Below are 18,131 nucleotides of genomic sequence, written 5' to 3'. Positions count from 1 at the left end.
AGAAGTCAAAGTGCATGAATCAACATTCTTATAGTCAAACAAAAGACAAAGGCATTTTTTTTTCAAAACACAACATTTTTTTATTCAAAATCACTTAACACTAACCAACAACTCTAACATTATTTAACAGTAATCCAACAATATAACATCAAACTTTTTTCAAATGACAAACATTTTTTTCAATTTACACTCTACTTTAAACAGGGTTGGCAACGTTGTGAATGAAATTGTGATTTCCACTGTTGTAAGTCATTGAGTCATGGACGAACACTACGTTTCCTAGCTGAAGACAACAAAATAAGCATACTAGTCACAAAATCAACGATTTACTTTCTCATCGTTTCTAGAAAAACCATGATCAAAATAAGTCACTAAATGTTCTTTTGCTGATAATAAGTGATCAATTTCGATCTCGACTTTCTCTTTGAATTTGTCAAAGAGGGCTTTGATGTAATGGATTTCTTGAGTCGTTAATGGAGGACAGAAATGTTCACGCAAGTCTTTATACCACCAACGTAACACGTCTTTTTTAAACAGACTCCAAGCTTCGTCCAGATATTCTTTGAATTTTTCTTCTTGACTGATGTTTTGACATTCATAGTAATCATGCTTCATCCATATCGTAACTGTGTCTGCCAGGTATGTAGCACAGTAGGAGACCAATTGCTGTTCTTGTTCTGGACATCTCGACTTGATCAAGATGTCCTTTTCGTCTTTGTCTTGGGATTGTCCTTCCACGGTCTCCTCACATTCCATGTCTAAAGTTTCTCCACTAGGCAAAGAGGGATAACAGTCTTCCATGGCTTCTAATAGTCTAGAATGACTTCTCTCAAACTGTTGATTTCTATGGTATTGTCGAATTCTGCATACAGGAGGACGTTCACTGTGTGATCTGGAGGTGGATTTGCAAACTGAAGTTCCACACGAATCTGGCCCGATTTTATAGGGTGGAAATGTCCCTCGTCGCTGCCTTGGTCTGGAGTGAAATCAAAACCCCACAAAGCATAGCCTCCTGCATAATCGTCGTACGAAAAACCGTGACTGGTGTTGGTTCCTAACTGTCCCGTGGCTTCGTACAGGGACAAGTACGATCTCAAATAATTCTTTGCGACACCAAAGTTGGGCTCAAAGGGTCGGGTACACAAGGTCTTGCCGTCGCGACTGACTTCGATCTTGGACACATTGTAATGTTGAAACTCAAAAGGATTTTGATCGTGGGTTCCGTTGAAGGCTGAATTCCTGACGATACCAACAATCAAACGCTTGGGTAACTGTCCTTGGAACAGATGATCTTCGATCATAGATCGCTGTCCAGCGGGAATGGTGAACGTTTTCACTTCTACGCGTCGTATCGGATACTTGGCGGTCGTTCTGCTCAACGTCTGACTGACGTCGTTTCCCACTTTAGGTAACACTTCCACACGACGCACGTAAAGTCGGGCTTCTTGAATGATAGTTTTGTATTCGTTGGCATGGGTCATCAAATGGAAAGCGGCACTGCTACGATTCAGTCTCAGACGGATATCCACCCCGTTCAGCAAATACTTTTCTTGTAACCACATGTCCAAATGCAAACGATCCATCAGTTCTAAACTTCGCCCTTGCAGAATTTTCTTACGACGGTCGTTAAACCCCACATTGTGAGGATTGTCATCTTCTGTCAGGACTGTGTCGCTAAACGTGCCTACACCTGCCGTGTCAGGTTTCCATACCACGCAAGCATCCAGATGAGTATTCTTGGCTTCTTTTCCGTACGTCAAGAGATTTTCCAAGTAGGCACGATATGGGTAAGTATCCATGTTGCTGCTGACCAGTTTGTTATTCAAGTACAAATCCACTTCGCTGAACAAGGAATGCATGAAATTGTTGACAGGAGCTACTCTAGCATCGCCTCCTGGATTGGTGTTGTCCGTTTTGATCACTTTCACTTTCAAATACAGGTAACTGCTATTCAGATCGATGTAATCTTCGGGTTGTCCTTTGATTTCAAACTCGATGGGAGCGGAATCCGTCAAAGAGGAGACGGGATGAAATTCCACCCATTGGGATTCTAGCATCGTCATCATGGTAGGGGGCATGGCAAAGAGATCCAGTTCCGACTTGGAAGAAGCGCAAGGCTCTCGGTGCATCATTTTTTTGTCTGTTTCTCAATAATCGAAAACGTCTAAGTCTCGAACGGTTCTTCTTTTCTTTGCCCCTCTAGCTTGAAGTCTGGTGAAAGGGTGTTTTCTTCTTTGTCTCTTTCTGCCTTGTCCTTGCTGAATGCCTGACTCGGTAGCTTGCAGGGCATTTATAGGTGTGTCTCGTGGGTCCAAAAGGTCTTTGCCCGTTTGCAGCAAGACATTTTTGCCTGCCCTCAAGAAAGCTTCTTTAGGGTTTTGTTTGTCGATGATGACATTTTGGAGAAATTCTTTGCCTTGTGTCAGTGCCGCATCTTTCAAGGCGTGCAATCCGCGTGTCACCATCGGTTTCAACACCGGGGCCACCGAACGAAAGGCTGATTTCAACATATCTCCTAAACCGTGTCCTCACTGTCGAGCAATCCCTCTTTACACTGGATACATGACTTACGAGTCGTGAGAGAACCGTTTTCGAAAATGGAGTTTCACCGTGACTTTTCCTTTGGTGAATGTAATATTTTGTCCCAAATTTCCTTTTATAGCAATGTTGACCGTGTCCAAATAAGACTTGCTGACAGGCAAATAGTGAGGATGTACAAATTCGCGGTGGACGTGGTAAGTGTTTCCACCTTCTTCGTCAGTGGCCGTGGCAGAATCCACTTTGAAAGGAATGACACGTAGTAACGGTGCGGAGGTGTGTCCCACCACGTTGTACTCCACCACATCGGAGTACACAAACATCAAATTCAGTCCTTGGTTCAGTTCTACCGGGGCACGAAATAACTTGCTAAAAGACTCGTTATCGTAAACGATTGGTAATTCGTTTTTCTTGAGCATGGCCATTCTCATGTCCATGTCTCCGCCCAACATGTCAAACAATTCAGGACAAAATGAAATGGACAGGATTTTACTCCCGTCAAATTTCATCAAGAAGCGACGAGCTGCTTTGTGGTATTCCATGGTGACACTTTTTTTGACACTCTCCAAAGCTTTCAGAAACACTACATTAAATCTGGAGGTTATGGTGCTCACCAAATGTTGACCACTAAAATAATAGCCTGGAGGAATGAACAAGTGATAGGTGGTGTACTTTGATTTTTTGTGCCAGGGGTTTTCTTGTCATATTTGCTATAGGTATCCAAGTACTGTTGCAATTGTTCGTCATGAACTTCTACATCAAAAAAATTTTGATTGGGAAGGACATTGAGGACTTGGGTCGGGTGAATGATTTCTACTAAAGCCACTTCCCAATGGGCTTCGTGATCTAAGGGGATGGTCTGAGGTAATTTGGCCGTGTAACAGCACAACGTGTTCTTGGGAAACACCTCCATGGAACTGTCACTGGGTAAGGTTAAGTAAAATTGGTTTTGGTGACTCATAATTCCAGAGTTCTGTGGCTGTCAGAGGGGTTGCTGAACGTCAGAGGCGTGTCTCCGCTCAAAATGGGGTTGTTGTTGGAGTAGTGGCTGGCACTGGCACTGGACACAAGGTTTCCGTGGTTCCCGTTCGAGGTGAATTTCAGGGAGGGATTAAGAAGCAGGTAACCGATGCAACTGCTCAATAAAATGGTCCACAATTGTTTGTCTCCTTGTTGCAACTCAAATTGGCAATGGCTGCCCCGATGACACAATACACCACGAAGATTTGGCAGAAAAAGACGATTTGCGTTTTAGGCACTCGTTCTCCGCACCACACCCACAAGGGTTGTTTTTCTAAACCTTGCAGAGAAGAACTGGGTGAAGGAGTGGTCGACGTAGCTGCGTCTGTGTGAAAGGGCATGATGGTCACTTCTTTTTATAGTCGATGACTTGCGAAGCGTCGATCCAAGAATCGAAACTGGGTGGATATCCTTTCCAACGTACTTTGACTTCTTTGACACGTCGTTTGCCTACTTTACGGTTCTGCGTTCGAGAATGCGTTCGATGTCGTACACGTCGTCTTCTTTTTTGGTGACACGTTGTAACTCGGGCAAATAAAGCGTTCCTTTGAGCACTTCTCCGTTCATGTCTTCCAATTTATAGACGGCAGGATGACGGCCATGCACTCGTCCAGTGACACGAAGCAATTCGGTCGTCCAGTTAGGTAAGTAACCTTTGTCGAAAGTGCGTTTGGTTTTGCCAATGCGCACCCAATCTCCTACGGTCAACTCTCCACTTTTCTTGGGGACAGCCCTCGTTGGGGACGTACCAAACAGGCGCTCAAACACCAACACTTCGTTGTCGGGAGTCACTTCTTGCGGGGCACGTCCGATGCTTCGATGGTAAGATTGGTTGTACGCTTGCACCAGGTGCGGTAAGATGTCGATGTACTTCAGAGTGTGGTGATGCGTAAAATATTTCCACATGCGTTCTTTCAAAGTGCGTTGAAAACGTTCCACGATGCTGGCATTGCTTTCGGGATTCTCGGTGGTAAAAAAATGAATGTCACGTTTCTTTAATTCTTTTTGGAAAGCTTGGTTCAGATATTCGGTACCTTTGTCCGTTTGCCATCGAAGAGGGTGACGACCACTTTGTTTCAACACTCGTTGCAGGGCTCGCACTAACTCGCTGCTCAATTTGGAAGTCAAGGGCACGACCCAGGAAAATTTGGAAAAGACGTCGATGACACAAAACAAATATTTGTAGCCACGATTGTAGCTGGCCAAATGAGAGACATCGGCTAAATCGGCTTGCCATTGATGATCGATGCCTTCCACTCGGGTGCGACTTCTGGTAAACTTGCGTCGAATGGGTTTGTGTAAAGTGTAGGTAGCTTGTTCTTGTAACCATCGTTGCACTTGAGGTAAACGGAGACTTTTCAATCGAGTTTTGGCAGCACGATACAATTTTTGAACTCCTGCGTAACCTGCAGGATGAGAGGGATCGTAGTAAATGCTGGCTAAGACTTTTTCCATTTTTTTGTGTTTGTGTGTTAATAAAACACCCACTCTTGGAGGATGCTACTCTTTTTCTCTTGGTGTACTTTCTTGGATTGCAATGCTTTGCGTGTGCGACCGGCAATAGGTGTTGAAGAGGAGGATGTCTGAGCGGGGGATATCGGTTCTTGTTTCACTTCTGTCTTCACTTCTGTCTTCACTTTCTTTTTCTCTTGTGATGAAGAAGGGGTGGCATCATCTTTTTAATCCATCCAATTCTGGAGGTAGGTGGTGTTGTTAACTTGCGTACTTTTTCTGGTGGAGTTTGAAACCCTTCTTCTTCTTCTTCTCCTTTTTCTGTCTTGGTCACTGGTAGTGGTGGTACTGGTACTGGTGATGGTGCTGGACTTTTCATCAAGGTCTTAAAATCTTTCAGAGTGGGTAGAGCTGTTTCGTCTAAAGCTTTCTGGTGAAAGAGTTGCAGTCGTTGCAAGAGTTGACCGTACTTTTGCGATTTTTCTGTTTCGGACAAATCTTGGCGATCCATCAAGGACTGCAATTCGTGTTGCAACTGGGACATCTCGCTCAAATGGGGATTGGGAGGTAAATGCGGAGTGCGTTGTTCTTGCCAACGATGGTATTCCATCCATCGTTTGTAAGGCACTAAAGCTAGTTTTCGTCCTTCCATGGGGTTGTCAGGGGTCAATTCTGAGATCTTGGGACTTCCGAGGGCCTTTTTATCTTGCTCCCACCAGTCCTCCCAACATGGTTCCCAAGACTCCTTTCAGTAAGGGACCTAACAAGAGGGGTAAAATGCCTCCACGTTGGACCAACATCTTCTTCTTTTGACGAATGGGAATTTTCTTTTGAACCATTTGGCGAAGAACGTGACGATGTTTACCTAAGCATTGTTTCTGGTGTTTGGACAAAGGGATCGTGCCTTTCAAGACGTTCAAACAACATTCGCACCCGGTATCGATGACCTCTTTGGAGGCTGTTTGAATGAGTTTTTTTCGTAGGGGTGGAGAAGCTCTGGACAGGACAGATAACATTACCCCATGTTTGACTAAACGAGGAGGCAGTCCTTTCCTTTTCTTTCCTTGGGGTTTAGAAGAGGGATGCTTTCTGGAGGGTGACATCTTTGAGTCTTCAGCATGAAAAACACTGATACCCCTACTTAGTCACCTACCTTTTTTATACTGGAACGCGTCGCCACTGATTGTCTTGACGTCGTATCAACTTGAGGACAGGCATGACACGTCGTGGAGGGGTACGCAACGGACTAAATCGAGCCAGTTCTTGCTTGGACAAATCCAGTAAACTTTGTAACATGCCCGATCTTTCTTGGACTTTGACTTTGGGAGCAGGTACTTTGTGAGCCGCAGCCACTGTTGCGAAACTGGAGGGTCCTGCCACTGGGGAAGTTCTTGGGGTCATCAACGAAAAAGTTCTTGGTGTGATCAACGTCTCCAAGTACTGTTCGGTTCTTGGTGACATCAACGGAGAAGTGATGGAACCTGAGGCTACCGGAGACGCAGTCACTGCCGTGGCAGGTCGTGGTTTGCGAGTGTAAGGTTGCGTCCTGGCCGAAGTGCCTGTCTTGCGACTAGTTTTCTTCTGTGGGCTTTTCTTTTTCTGGGGACGTTTTCTCTGTTTCTTTTTCTGAGGGCTTCTTTTCTTTTTCCGGGGTGGTGTCTGGTAAGAGGAGGGTCCCGCCACTGGATAAGTTCTTGCAGACACGGGTCTTTTTGGGGACCTGGTCTTTTCCTTTTTCTTCTTGGAGCTTCGTTTGACTGCTTTTTTTGTCTTGGGGAAAACTTTGGGAGCATTAGGATCCCATCTTAAGAGAGAGCGAATGATGACCCCTCCTAGAGTACCGCTTCCTCCAGGTTTCAAAATGATTTGATTTTTGGTTTGAGTGTCAATGCGGGGATCGGCCAGTTGGGTTAAAGCAACTTTGTTTCGATCGAATAAGCGTTTGGTTTGATGAGGAATCTGAATGATCCCTTGGAGTAATAGACGTGCCGTGACCGTGAACCATCGTAAGACTTCTTTGAGACTAGCTTCTAAGACACGAGCTCGTATTTGTGGATTTTTTTCTCGACTGATGCCGTACAAGGCACGAATCAATTTGACGGGAAGATGCGACTGAAGGGACGTCATGTTCACACTGTGTGTGAGACAGACGAAAAGGGTCTGAGGTTTTTATAGATTTTTTGTGGAATGATGTTAAGTCGAGGACGGAGACGTGTACAGGACAGGCCCTCCATCTTGGCACCAGTGGTGAAACAAGTGGGTACGAAATCGCAAATCCTCGGGGGTCGTAGGTTTCAAATCGACGAGTAAATAGGCGTGTGGAGTGTGAGTGGCATCGTCGTACGCCTGAGTCAGCCAAGGCGTTCCTAACTGTTTGGCTAAGACTTGCACTTGCGATTTATCTCGAGGGCTTTTAAACAAGACCACGTAATGAGCATTGAGACTGATGGTGTGATGGGCTTTACTTTGTTGAAACAAATTTTGAGTGATGTAAACGACACTGGCATTACGGTGATGCCCTTTGCGCGTGAACCACAGTTTAATTTCTTCTTCGTCTTCTCCTAACATGTCGTCAAAAATGACCAAATGGGTTTGACGGGAGTCAGAGACGATGCCATCGTCTTCTTTAGGAATGCCTTCCACAAACACGATGGAATCGCCTTGACTTTCGCGCAAGAGGCTGTACGCCGATTGCCACTCTTTGTAACACCACACGATCCGTTGAGGGGGCCGATCGATCAAATGATGTTTATGTTCGATCAAACGTTTGACAAATTCGGTTTTGCCTGAACCGCTAGGTCCAGCAATGAGCATGTTAAAGGGATGACGAAGATACAAAGCCTCCCAACTGGTACGATCTAAGTGTTCGTCGATGACTTTGACAGTGGAGGAAGAGGGAGCAGAGACAGTAGAAGTAGCCATAGTGTTAGGAATGTCATTTGTGACACGAAAACAAACAAGACGAGAGTTTATATACTTTTTTCAGGACACGTTTATTGAATGTTTCAAATATGAACAACACGAAAGACAAAAATACATAAAAGCCAAATAGTGATGTACAGGAATAAAAAACACATCAAAACGATCAAAGTGGAATATAAACAAGTCTCTGTGCAACATGTTCTGGGTAAGCAAGATGTCCTAGGGACAGTGTGTAATGTTCTTACAGTCTCTACATGAGGTACGGTCACACAAGTGTCCTCCCGGAATGACCTTTCAGGAATGTCCACGACAGTCCTGTCCTGGGTGACGGGTTCTTCTGGTACTGTCACTAACACAGGTTGAAAAGTTGCAAGGCTCACAAGCGCATTCCACTTCAGAAACCCCACACTTAAATTGTGCCTTTCTAAACTTGTTTTGTGTTTCTCTACAAGTATTCATCTTGTTCACTTCGTCCTGGTAGTCACAATGAACTATCGATCTTGCCTAGGGTTCCGTTTTATATACAGACCAATACCGACGTGTCCATACGGTAAGGTGAAATGATTGGGAAGTCGTACTCGCTTCTGGTACACGATCTGATAGACTTTTTGCAAGGGTCGACTGACGATGTGGTGAGTGGGTAAACGTACAATCTTGTTGGGCTGATAGGTGGTCACTTTAAAGTGTTCGTCCTCTCCAGACTGCAAGGCTTCTTTCAATACCCCAAAGTTCACCACTCGACCGGTACGATAATTCAGAGTCAGTCCTTCACTTTGCACTGCGTATGCACTTCTCCTTGTTTGTCCCGATATTCGTAACCGTAATTTTTAGGACCACCACTGGCGAAACTTAGAATCTTGTCGTCGGGATGCTCGTCTGTCCAGGCTCCTAAACGGTCTCCTTCGATGTCAGGGTGCTGTTGACTCGGGTGATGGATGTAAATGCAACTGTCCGTGTCAAAGTACAGGACGCGTTCCCCTAACAGTTCTAAAGCTTCGTACAGTTTTAAGCGAGGATGAGCTGTCACGTAAGCCGCAATGATGACATTTCCAAAAGGGTCGTCTTGTACAAAGTCCAGATCTTCTTCGTAATTGACCAAGATCAAATCCTCGCGAACGACGTCCACGTGTTTCATGTATTTGGTTTTGTCGTGAATCATCTGAAAGTAGCGGGAAGGTTCAGTCAAATACTCCGTCTTGGGTAAACACGGACGTTGTGCCATTTTGCCCCACAAACAATTTAACATCACTTTGGCAAACGATCGCCTGCCTTCGTTTTTCTCGATGTGGTCTAAAGAGATGCCTTCTTGTGCATAGTATTTCTCTTTGAATGTCTTTTGGTCTTCGGGAGTGTGACACCAGGACGGATAGCCACTGGCTTCTTGTTTCAGTTTCAAAAAAGCATCCACGTAGTCTGCGAAAATCCTTTTCTGCGTGGGGTCACCCTTGTGGTATTGTTGTGTCTTGGGAAAGTGACAAATTTCGTACACTTCTAACAGTTGGTATCCCATGTCCAGAGCTTTGAACAATTCTACGCTGACCCAGGTTCCCATCAAGGCCCGTTCTTCCTTGGTGTGCTGACAAGGCTCGTCTTGGTTGCACGTTTCGGCACAAGTTCGGCACAAACGAAACATCAGTTTACCTTGACAATGGTGAGGTAAGACGGGATGGTACAAGTCCGTGGGAGGCAAAACTTTGCACTTGATCAAGCCTTCGTATTGTCGAATGATTTTCAGGTCGATGTGTTCCGTGAACAATTGTGGGTGCCCTGCAGGAAAGCGACAATATTTGCACACGTAGGGATACAGCGAACACACGTCCAAGTATTTCATTTCTTCTCCTTTCTCTTCGTCGGCTTGGTACATCAAACAGGTGGCATTGGTCCTTCCTCCGTACAAACTATCTCTCGGGTTCAGGGGGTCCACCAGCTTGTAACTTTCCACGAGACATTTAAACTCGGGATCGGTTTTCAAACGGTGATCGTACTCGTGTTCCCACATTTCCACCACTTGGTATCCTTCCTGTTCTAACTTTAGGCGTCGCTGACAAGTGGCCTGGTACAAGTCTTCCATGGTTCGTTGTAGAAACTGATTTTTAGTTTTACGGTCAGGGTAACAGACGGGACATCCGTGAAATAAGCAGCCGTTAAACTCGTACACGATCTTGGGGTTTTCTAAGTCCCAGCCATCTACCGAATGCGTTCCAATGGTCTTTTCGCCCCCTCCGTTGCGGGCATGCTGAATCCATTAGTCTGCCTTGTCGCACAAGTAATGTTACCAACGTAGGGCTTTGACCGAGTATTGACGTTTGATATAGTTGGTCGTTTGAGGACTGATGACCGCCACGGTGTTTTCAGGCATGAATCTTTGTCTGTACACTAAGGAACACGCTTTGGCAATGGTGCAAGCTTCTTTCAAAGGATCGACCCCTCCGTGTTCCATGAACAGTTCTCGAAATTTTCCACAGCAACGCCGTAAAATGTCCACGTCGGAACGACAATACTTTAGCATTTCTTCCTGAAAGTCGAAAGGGTCCGAGGCGTGGACCTGGTACCAAGCGTAGAAAGCTTCTCGTTGTTCGGTACCCATGTCGGGGTCGTAATCTTTAGCCTCAGGCAAATCGGGTAGAATGGCGTGTTGATTGGCTTCCGTATTGAAAAAGTGTGGAAAATACCCTTTAGCCATTTCTGTCATTCCAAACGTTTTGGGCATTCGACTCAAAGGCATGGCCAAGTAACTCATGGAATCTTTAAACTGTACTTGTCCCACTTGCATGGAAATGATTTTGGCTCCGTTCAAAGTCACTTTAGGTCGTTCGGTGCCTTGTTCCGTATAATACCTCAAAAGAAACTGTCCATCGTATTCGGAGAAATTGTGAGCCATCACCGTGGCATGACGATGACAATCTCCGTAACGTTCGATGTCCTCTTGGCTCCACGTCTTGTCGATGGGGTCTAAGACCCATTGGGCAAAATCGGCTAGCGTGTTCGGTCCCCGAAAGATTTTTTCACTCCCCCCAGGAATCTTGCTGCAATGAGGGCAATGACTGAAAATAGGTTCTTGAATGCATTTGTCGGACGCTCGATGAGCCACACAGAAATTAGGAATGTGAATGCCGGTCTCTGGTATGCATTCGAAATCGAAAAAGATGAAATTGCCTTTTTCATTTTTGTGACCATCCTCTTTCTCTGGTTGGTATTTTTGCACTTAGCATTGATGTTCCAAGTCCACGATGTGGTGACAAATGTGACATTTTTTCTTTCCTGAACATACATGTGCCTTGGCATTATTGGTACGTATGCCTTGTCCACACGTAGGGCACAATCTCAGCAGTTGACAAGCACATTTCTGCTGTGAACCTTGCGTCTTCAAATGTTGTTGGTAGCAGGTAGGGCTGACAAACGTGCGCAGACAAGTTGAACAAGGCACTGGTCCTTCGCTCAGACAGGGTGGAGAGGCCAAACATCCTGACCATTTCCATCCGCAATGTTTGTGTTGCTCTCGATTATTACAACCACGGTCACATTTCTCACAGTAATATCTGCATCCCAGGAATCCAGTGATATTGGTAATGGTATCGAAATGGTCATCGTGATGATAAAGGTGAATGTATTTTCCATCCTTAAAATCTTGGCCTCGAAACAACAGAGGTCCGCGCACTTCTTGAGGGTGCACTTTCAAGGTGTAGCGTGGAGCTAGGACATCTTGCAATGTTTGCATTTCAGGAATGCCACAGGGTGTGTCTTTGGACAGGCCCGCTTGTTGTAACAGGAGTTCTGCTTCATTTCGTTGTTTGGCTCGGTCCGATTGTCGAATAGTTTTCCAGGCTCTTTTCCATTCTGCCGTGTCGTTCTTGTTGGCATAGGTTCGCCACACCACGATAGCCCTGGTAAACACATCTGGTCATGAGGGTTGGAAATTTGGACGAGGCTACGCTTAATGCTGCGAAGATCGTTCACCAATAACATCTTTTTGCGTCCAGTCCCTTGAGGAAGAGACACGTGAGCCATTTTCACTGTGGCTTTTACATCGGTGATGTCAAACTGGTCATTGGATTGTTGCACCTGTTGTATCTTGTCCATGACTTTGGAAGGGGTCAGTTCTGTGGGTCAGCTAAACTCGATCCAAACAGGGGACTTCAAACCATCGTGTTGTAATGATAGTGTCAAGCGATCGTCTTCTTTGGGTTGACATTGTCGCTTGAGTGCGGTGAGTAAAGAATCCCACATCTCGGTGATGAACCCTTCTGCTTTCTCTAAGGGTACTTCGGACTTGAAATCTTTAAACTTCACCGTGTAGGTGTAAGCCGTGGTTCTAAATTTTCTAGAGGAGCGCTTTTCTGTCTCTCGAATGGAATAGTATTTGTCAGGTTTAACTAAGGGCGGTGAACTTGGTTGAGAGGGCTTGGATTCTGGTTCACTCATGTCGTCTTCAAAATCACTGGCATGAATTTGTGCCAAGACTTCAGCTCTGGTACGAGGCGATAGATCATGTTTCTGCCTCTTACTTTCTTCTTCTTCTTTCTTCTCAAATGAATTAGATCGTTTCATCTTGAAAGCAAAAGGTCAAATGACTCAAGTTTAAACACCATGAGCTACTTTATAGTCCTGGCAGACCAGCGTATATAAAAGTGTACGTGTCCTTTCACTATTCATTTCACTCTCTACCTGATCACAACGATGGAAGAGACTAGCCAGATGGAACGTTTCATCAGAGCGTTCCGAGGGGTCATTAGAAAATTCTCTTCAGACCAGCCTTCGGACTACTCTCCTTCCTTTCGAGATAAAAGTGAAGATACTTGCTATATCTGTCAAAAGAAAGGGCATTGGTCTTCAGAGTGTCCAGACCGTCAAAAAAGAAAAACAGGGGTTAAAAGAGACAAAAGTCAAGATACCTGTTATTATTGTAAAGAGAAAGGACATTGGTCTCCAGATTGCCCCAAAAAGAAACAAGAGGAGTCAGAAGAAGAGAGGGATTCTTCAGAGAAAGAAGAAAAAGAAGAAGAGGAAGAAAGCAGACAGGTGAAGAAAAAGAAACAGGAGAAGAAAAGAAGAAGAGAAGAAAGTGAGGAGGAAGAAGAGGAAAAGCCTGTGAAGAAATCTAAAAAACAGAGAGAGTAAATAATGACACAAAAGAAGTGAATGAACTTTTTTAAGAGTGTTTATGTTGTGAATTGAATTGTAACTATGGATAACAGAATACATTAATGATAAAAGGTAAGTGACTTGGGTTATGATTTTAAAATAAGAACCTACACTCACGCACTCATACACAGACACGTACTATAGGGGTAAAATGGGTTGTTATTTTGAGTTATTGGCAATTGAAATGGTATCTCTTTTCGAGAGAAGTGGGTGGCCCTGAAAAGGGCCGTTATTTTCTTGGTGTAGGGGTGAGTTTAAGCAATCAACTTTAACTGTCTTAAGCCTTTGCCAAGTCCGAGGCCTACTTTTGATGATGATGATTGGGTTGAAATCACTAAGGGTGGTAAGGTAGGCTTAGTCTCAGGGATGGCGTGTTTAGCTCGGGAAGGTCGTATTCTCTTCGGTCGTGATAAAGAAGTCTGATACATTTGTTTCAGACTTCTTAACTCCGCTAAAATGTCCAACAGTACCGTGACCGTTTGACTTTCACCCTCTTGTTTCTTTGCTTCTTCTTCTTCTTGCTGTTTTTTTCTTCTTACCTCTTCTTCTTGCTGCTGTTGCTGTAGCAGAAAAGCTTGTTCTGCTTCCTTTTGTCTCTATAAATTTCTCCAATTCTTCTTTCTGTCTCTGTCGAAAATTCTCCACGTGCGGTAAAGATGGTAACGAAGGTTCTGGAACAAATTCTTGCGAGGTCAGAAAATCCACAAAATCCCAGTTTACGGCTTCTGAAAGTAAGTCCTTGTTCCCTTGGGTAGTATCCACCGTCGGTGCACCCCCATGGATCGTTTTCTGAGTTTCCGTCATGTTGAATCACTGTCGCATAGATTGACAGCGCACAGGCGCTAGCGAATGTATATAGGCCACGTGACGTCACAGGCTTCTCTCTTCCGATTGGATGCGGACTGACTGAATTTCGTCACGCGTGTTTGGATTGGTCAACGAACTCAATCCGTTTCAATCCTTCGTCTCCCTATAAATAAGCGCAGTTCAGTGCAATCACTCACTCACCTATTCTCGTAGCCGCAAGATGTGGACTGACGTTGAATCTTCCACCCTCGTGTCTTCAATGCTGTTCAGGACGGACATGCTCATGTATGTCCGATCCAAGTGGACCGTTGTCCACAGGACCACCAGCAGTCTGTGGATACGAAGAGTCTACATAGAGAGACAAGGTTGCCTCAAGAGGACTCTGATGTATGGCCCTGCTGTAAGACGCAGCTTGAGGACAAGAAGATGCCACAGATGCCCTTTATGTTAAGGGCATATTAACATAAATCCAAAGGCCCTTTTCAGGGCCACTCCTATTTCTCGAAAAGAGATTGACTTTCAATTGCCTAACCCCGAATTATTATTTTATATGTGTGTGTGTGTGTGTGTGTGTGTGTGTGTCTTCGCGCGTACGTTGTGTGTGTGTGTGTGTGTGTGTGTGTGTGTGTGTTATGTCCCTCTCCTCCTGTTCCCTTTCCATAGACCCATCAGGTCTGGACCCTGTTACAATTCCCCATGTTCAAATTCCCTTGTCGCTAGAGTTGCCCATGCATTTTTCCCCATGTTCAATCCCCTTGAGGCTAGAGTGGCCCAAGACTTTTCTCCATGTTAAATTTCCCTTGAGGCTATAGTGGCCCAGGGTTTTTCTCTATGTTCAATTTCCATTAAGGCTATAGTGGCCCAGGGGGGTCTTGTAATGCTAATTTCCATTGAGGCTATAGTGGCCCCCTTTACTACTCATGTTTCTTTCCCTCTGAAGATGTACTAAACCGTCTAAGCTTGTACACACTCCAACTCCGTACGCTGTCATTTAGTGTTCACTTACTTTTTGTTTATATTGTTACTTCTGCTGACCACAGGTAATCAAGAGAACCGCATGAGACCAAATGTAAAGAAACAAAAATGTTCCCGCGCTGCATTACGATACTAAGATTCTGGGATTGAGAAATCTTCTAGCATTTCGCGCTAAATCACATGTCGCTTGGAAGGCTGTGAAATGTTGGATATTTGTAATCGTCGTTCAAGACCGAATGAGTCTACTTCAAAAGTTCGTAATGTGTTATAGAAAAGCATTCTATATTTTAGGAAATTTGTCTGTTTATGCCTTGCGGGTGGCTATATTTCAAGAGAAAGGGACATACAAAGGTTGAATAAAAAATCCAACAAGGCCATCAGGTTCATTGGCAAACTTCACTCATTAACAATGACTATCGCATATGTACACGAAAGTGCATACAATTTTCAGCCTCTGTATTATCTACTGATTCTAAAAGCTCCCACGCAGGCTGCATTAATTAGTTGTTGGATGATTCGATGATCTGCTGTGTATGTGTTTTGCTGAACGTGGAATCGCCAATTCGATGAAAAGGGAAAGAACATTTGCACATAACATAGCATATTTATTGTACAGATATAGAACACTATCGAAACACGTTTCTCTTAAAACGATTCCACCCCAAGATCCCGATGAAAGTTGTTGCTTGTTTATTAAAGGATATGTTTAAAAGACAAATTACGTTTTAATCGTCCACAACATTAATATGAATATTTAGATAGAAGATGTTATAATACAAGTATGAAACAATGAGTCAGTCAGTGCATTTGTTTATCATTAATCGAAAGACACTATACTATCATTGACTTTTCTTATACCTGTAAGTGTCTTATAGATAGCTATAGCTACCTGCTTAGTTCAACAACATGAGGATCAAATTTACGTAAATATTATCCATCATTGCTATAGGAAACCTGCATACAAGTTAGTGCTCCAAACGTAACTGGGTAAGCTGGACCAAATTAAGCGAAGCTTTCGAAACTTATGTTAAACAAAGAACATAATAGATTCATCGGAAAGTAAAATTGACAAAACACATTGCCATTCTTATCGAAATTGAAATAATTTGTTCCTAATTAAAATGTAATTTTTCAAACGTTGTATTGGTATAAGGAGATTCAATAGTATTGGCTTTTGAGACGTCATTTCTTGATCAGGTTCCATTCCCTGCAAACATGCTGTTTATATCGCTGCACTCAGGAAGAGAAAGCATAAATATATGTTCACTGATAAATGGCTAAACATGTTTCAGATGCTATGTCTGTTATAGTATAGATAGATAGATAGATCCTGCAATGCATGCATAAGAAGTGCATGTTAAAGCAAAATTATAATATTCACGGACACTGTGTATATATTCGTTATACCTTTTTTCAGTTGGGTCGCACATCAACAATTATTATATTCAACGTTCTTGCCGGTTTAGCTACATAAGACGTTGAATTAATACATGTATTTCATCTGACGTGCGAGAAAAGCATCCTCAAATTTCTTTTTTGTTAATGAAATAAATTTGCATTTTCACTCAGTTAACATTAGACTTAGCGTTACTCCTTCGTTGGTGATATTTTCGTTTTTGGTTTGTAAATTTACCTGCAAACAAGTGTGCATGATAATGCGACTAAGTGTAATCCCTTAAGAGTGAAAAGGTTCAATGTTATCTGTTCTGTCCAAATCTAAAATTTAAGAGCAATCAAACTATCAAATTGATCGCTATAATGTTATACCTATTTTCTTTGTTCACTTTCTTGTTAGCGTTGCACTAATTGTCTCCTAAAATATGTATATTATCTTTCTACGCTCGACCTTTGAGCTACGTGGACTTATATGTGAAATTATTTCAACGCTGAATGTCCTTGAATAACCAGGGCATATCGAATAAATGTTTCTTTTTACGACTAAAAAAACGTTTCTTAAGAATCCTCTTCTTTCTTTCCAAAATTTGAACTTATATTTTATGTTTTAAGGCATCAAAATGTCATATTTCTTTGAATATGTATTTGAACGATTCCAATGAAAATGTTCGTTATTAGACACCAGCATGTAGCTAATTTATCTGTAATATTTAATACATCATGACGTACTCGCGTCACCAGATTATAAAAGGCTAATTGTATTGAATCTGAGAAGGTAGGGCTTAGTTTTGGTAGTAAACAGGAAGAAACACTTAGCAGTTGCCAAAAATATTTTAAATACCATACTAGTCAGAAATGTGTGAAACACGAAGTTAAGAAATACAATTTTTAATTTGTATGTACTGAGATAATAAAATAATTATTTTGACCAATACAAGTATGTGTCTTTCAGTTGCACCGACCTTGAACTGCAAACCAAAGATACAACGCGTGGTTGACGTTCTGGTTGCTTCACTAGATGCTAAAGAATGTGGAACCCCTCCTGCTTATGTCGACTGGCTGAATTACCTGGGTGAACATTCTGAAGTAGGTGCATTAGTTTTCTGTTTGCTACATATTCAAGATTAGTTGGTACTTTTTTACATCAACTTGTAATTTTCTCAAATAGTCAGGTATCGAATTACTGTCTTTAAATTTACCAATTGATCACCGCCTCTTGGTTACTGCAGCATCTCCTGGCGATGAAGCAAATATACAGCAGCACTCACTATCGTATTGATGACAATATTTTAAAACGGGTTTTACATCTTTACAAGCAAGACAATAATTACAATATAGAGCACCGATAACTACTTAAATTCCTTACAATTATGTTAATATTTTACAAAATACCTATACTTTTGTATTATTATTATTATTATTATTATTATTATTATTATTTATTTTATTATTATTATTATTATTATTATTATTATTATTATTATTATTATATGAAAGCAGTTAAGTAATATATATTTTGATCGCTATAAAACATATCTAATTTTGACCGTCGATACATATAATTGTGTATATTGTCAAATTAAGTAATGTCCAATACAATTTAAATTACTTTCCTTTCGTAACTCATTTCTTGCGAAGATTATTACAGTTAAAGTGACGCGGCTGGAATTGCATCGTCACAGACGGATATGATCCAACAATTTTAAAAGATTAAAATCGCTAAACAAAACGTTATTTTGGAGACTTGTCATTTATATAACAAACACTTACCATATCTTTTGAGATTTATTTGTTTTGTGTCTTCTTATTTCATTTTATGCACATTTTTTCATCAGATGTACATTTAGTATCTTATTTTGAAGCACTTAATGTTTACGTTT

At 42.6% G+C, this 18,131-nt stretch overlaps 1 protein-coding gene across 4 annotated transcripts in view; it reads left to right on the top strand.

The window, feature by feature from the left end:
- The window catches only part of LOC149794577 (uncharacterized), a 45,563-nt gene that overhangs the window by 11,366 nt on the left and 16,066 nt on the right, over nt 1-18,131 (top strand). For all 4 annotated transcript variants that reach the window (XM_089968859.1, XM_089968860.1, XM_089968856.1 and 1 more), the window contains exon 4: nt 17,204-17,337. In XM_089968859.1, the coding sequence (XP_089824985.1) occupies nt 17,204-17,337 (134 nt within the window). The remainder of the gene's footprint in view (nt 1-17,203; nt 17,338-18,131) is intronic.

This window comes from Sinohyriopsis cumingii, chromosome 8, assembly GCF_028554795.1.
Source record: "Sinohyriopsis cumingii isolate HCF-2022 chromosome 8, ASM2855479v2, whole genome shotgun sequence".
Taxonomy (NCBI): Eukaryota; Metazoa; Mollusca; class Bivalvia; order Unionida; family Unionidae; genus Sinohyriopsis; species Sinohyriopsis cumingii.
Note: the sequence above shows the minus strand (reverse complement) of the source record. Positions and strands in the feature narration are given on the sequence as shown.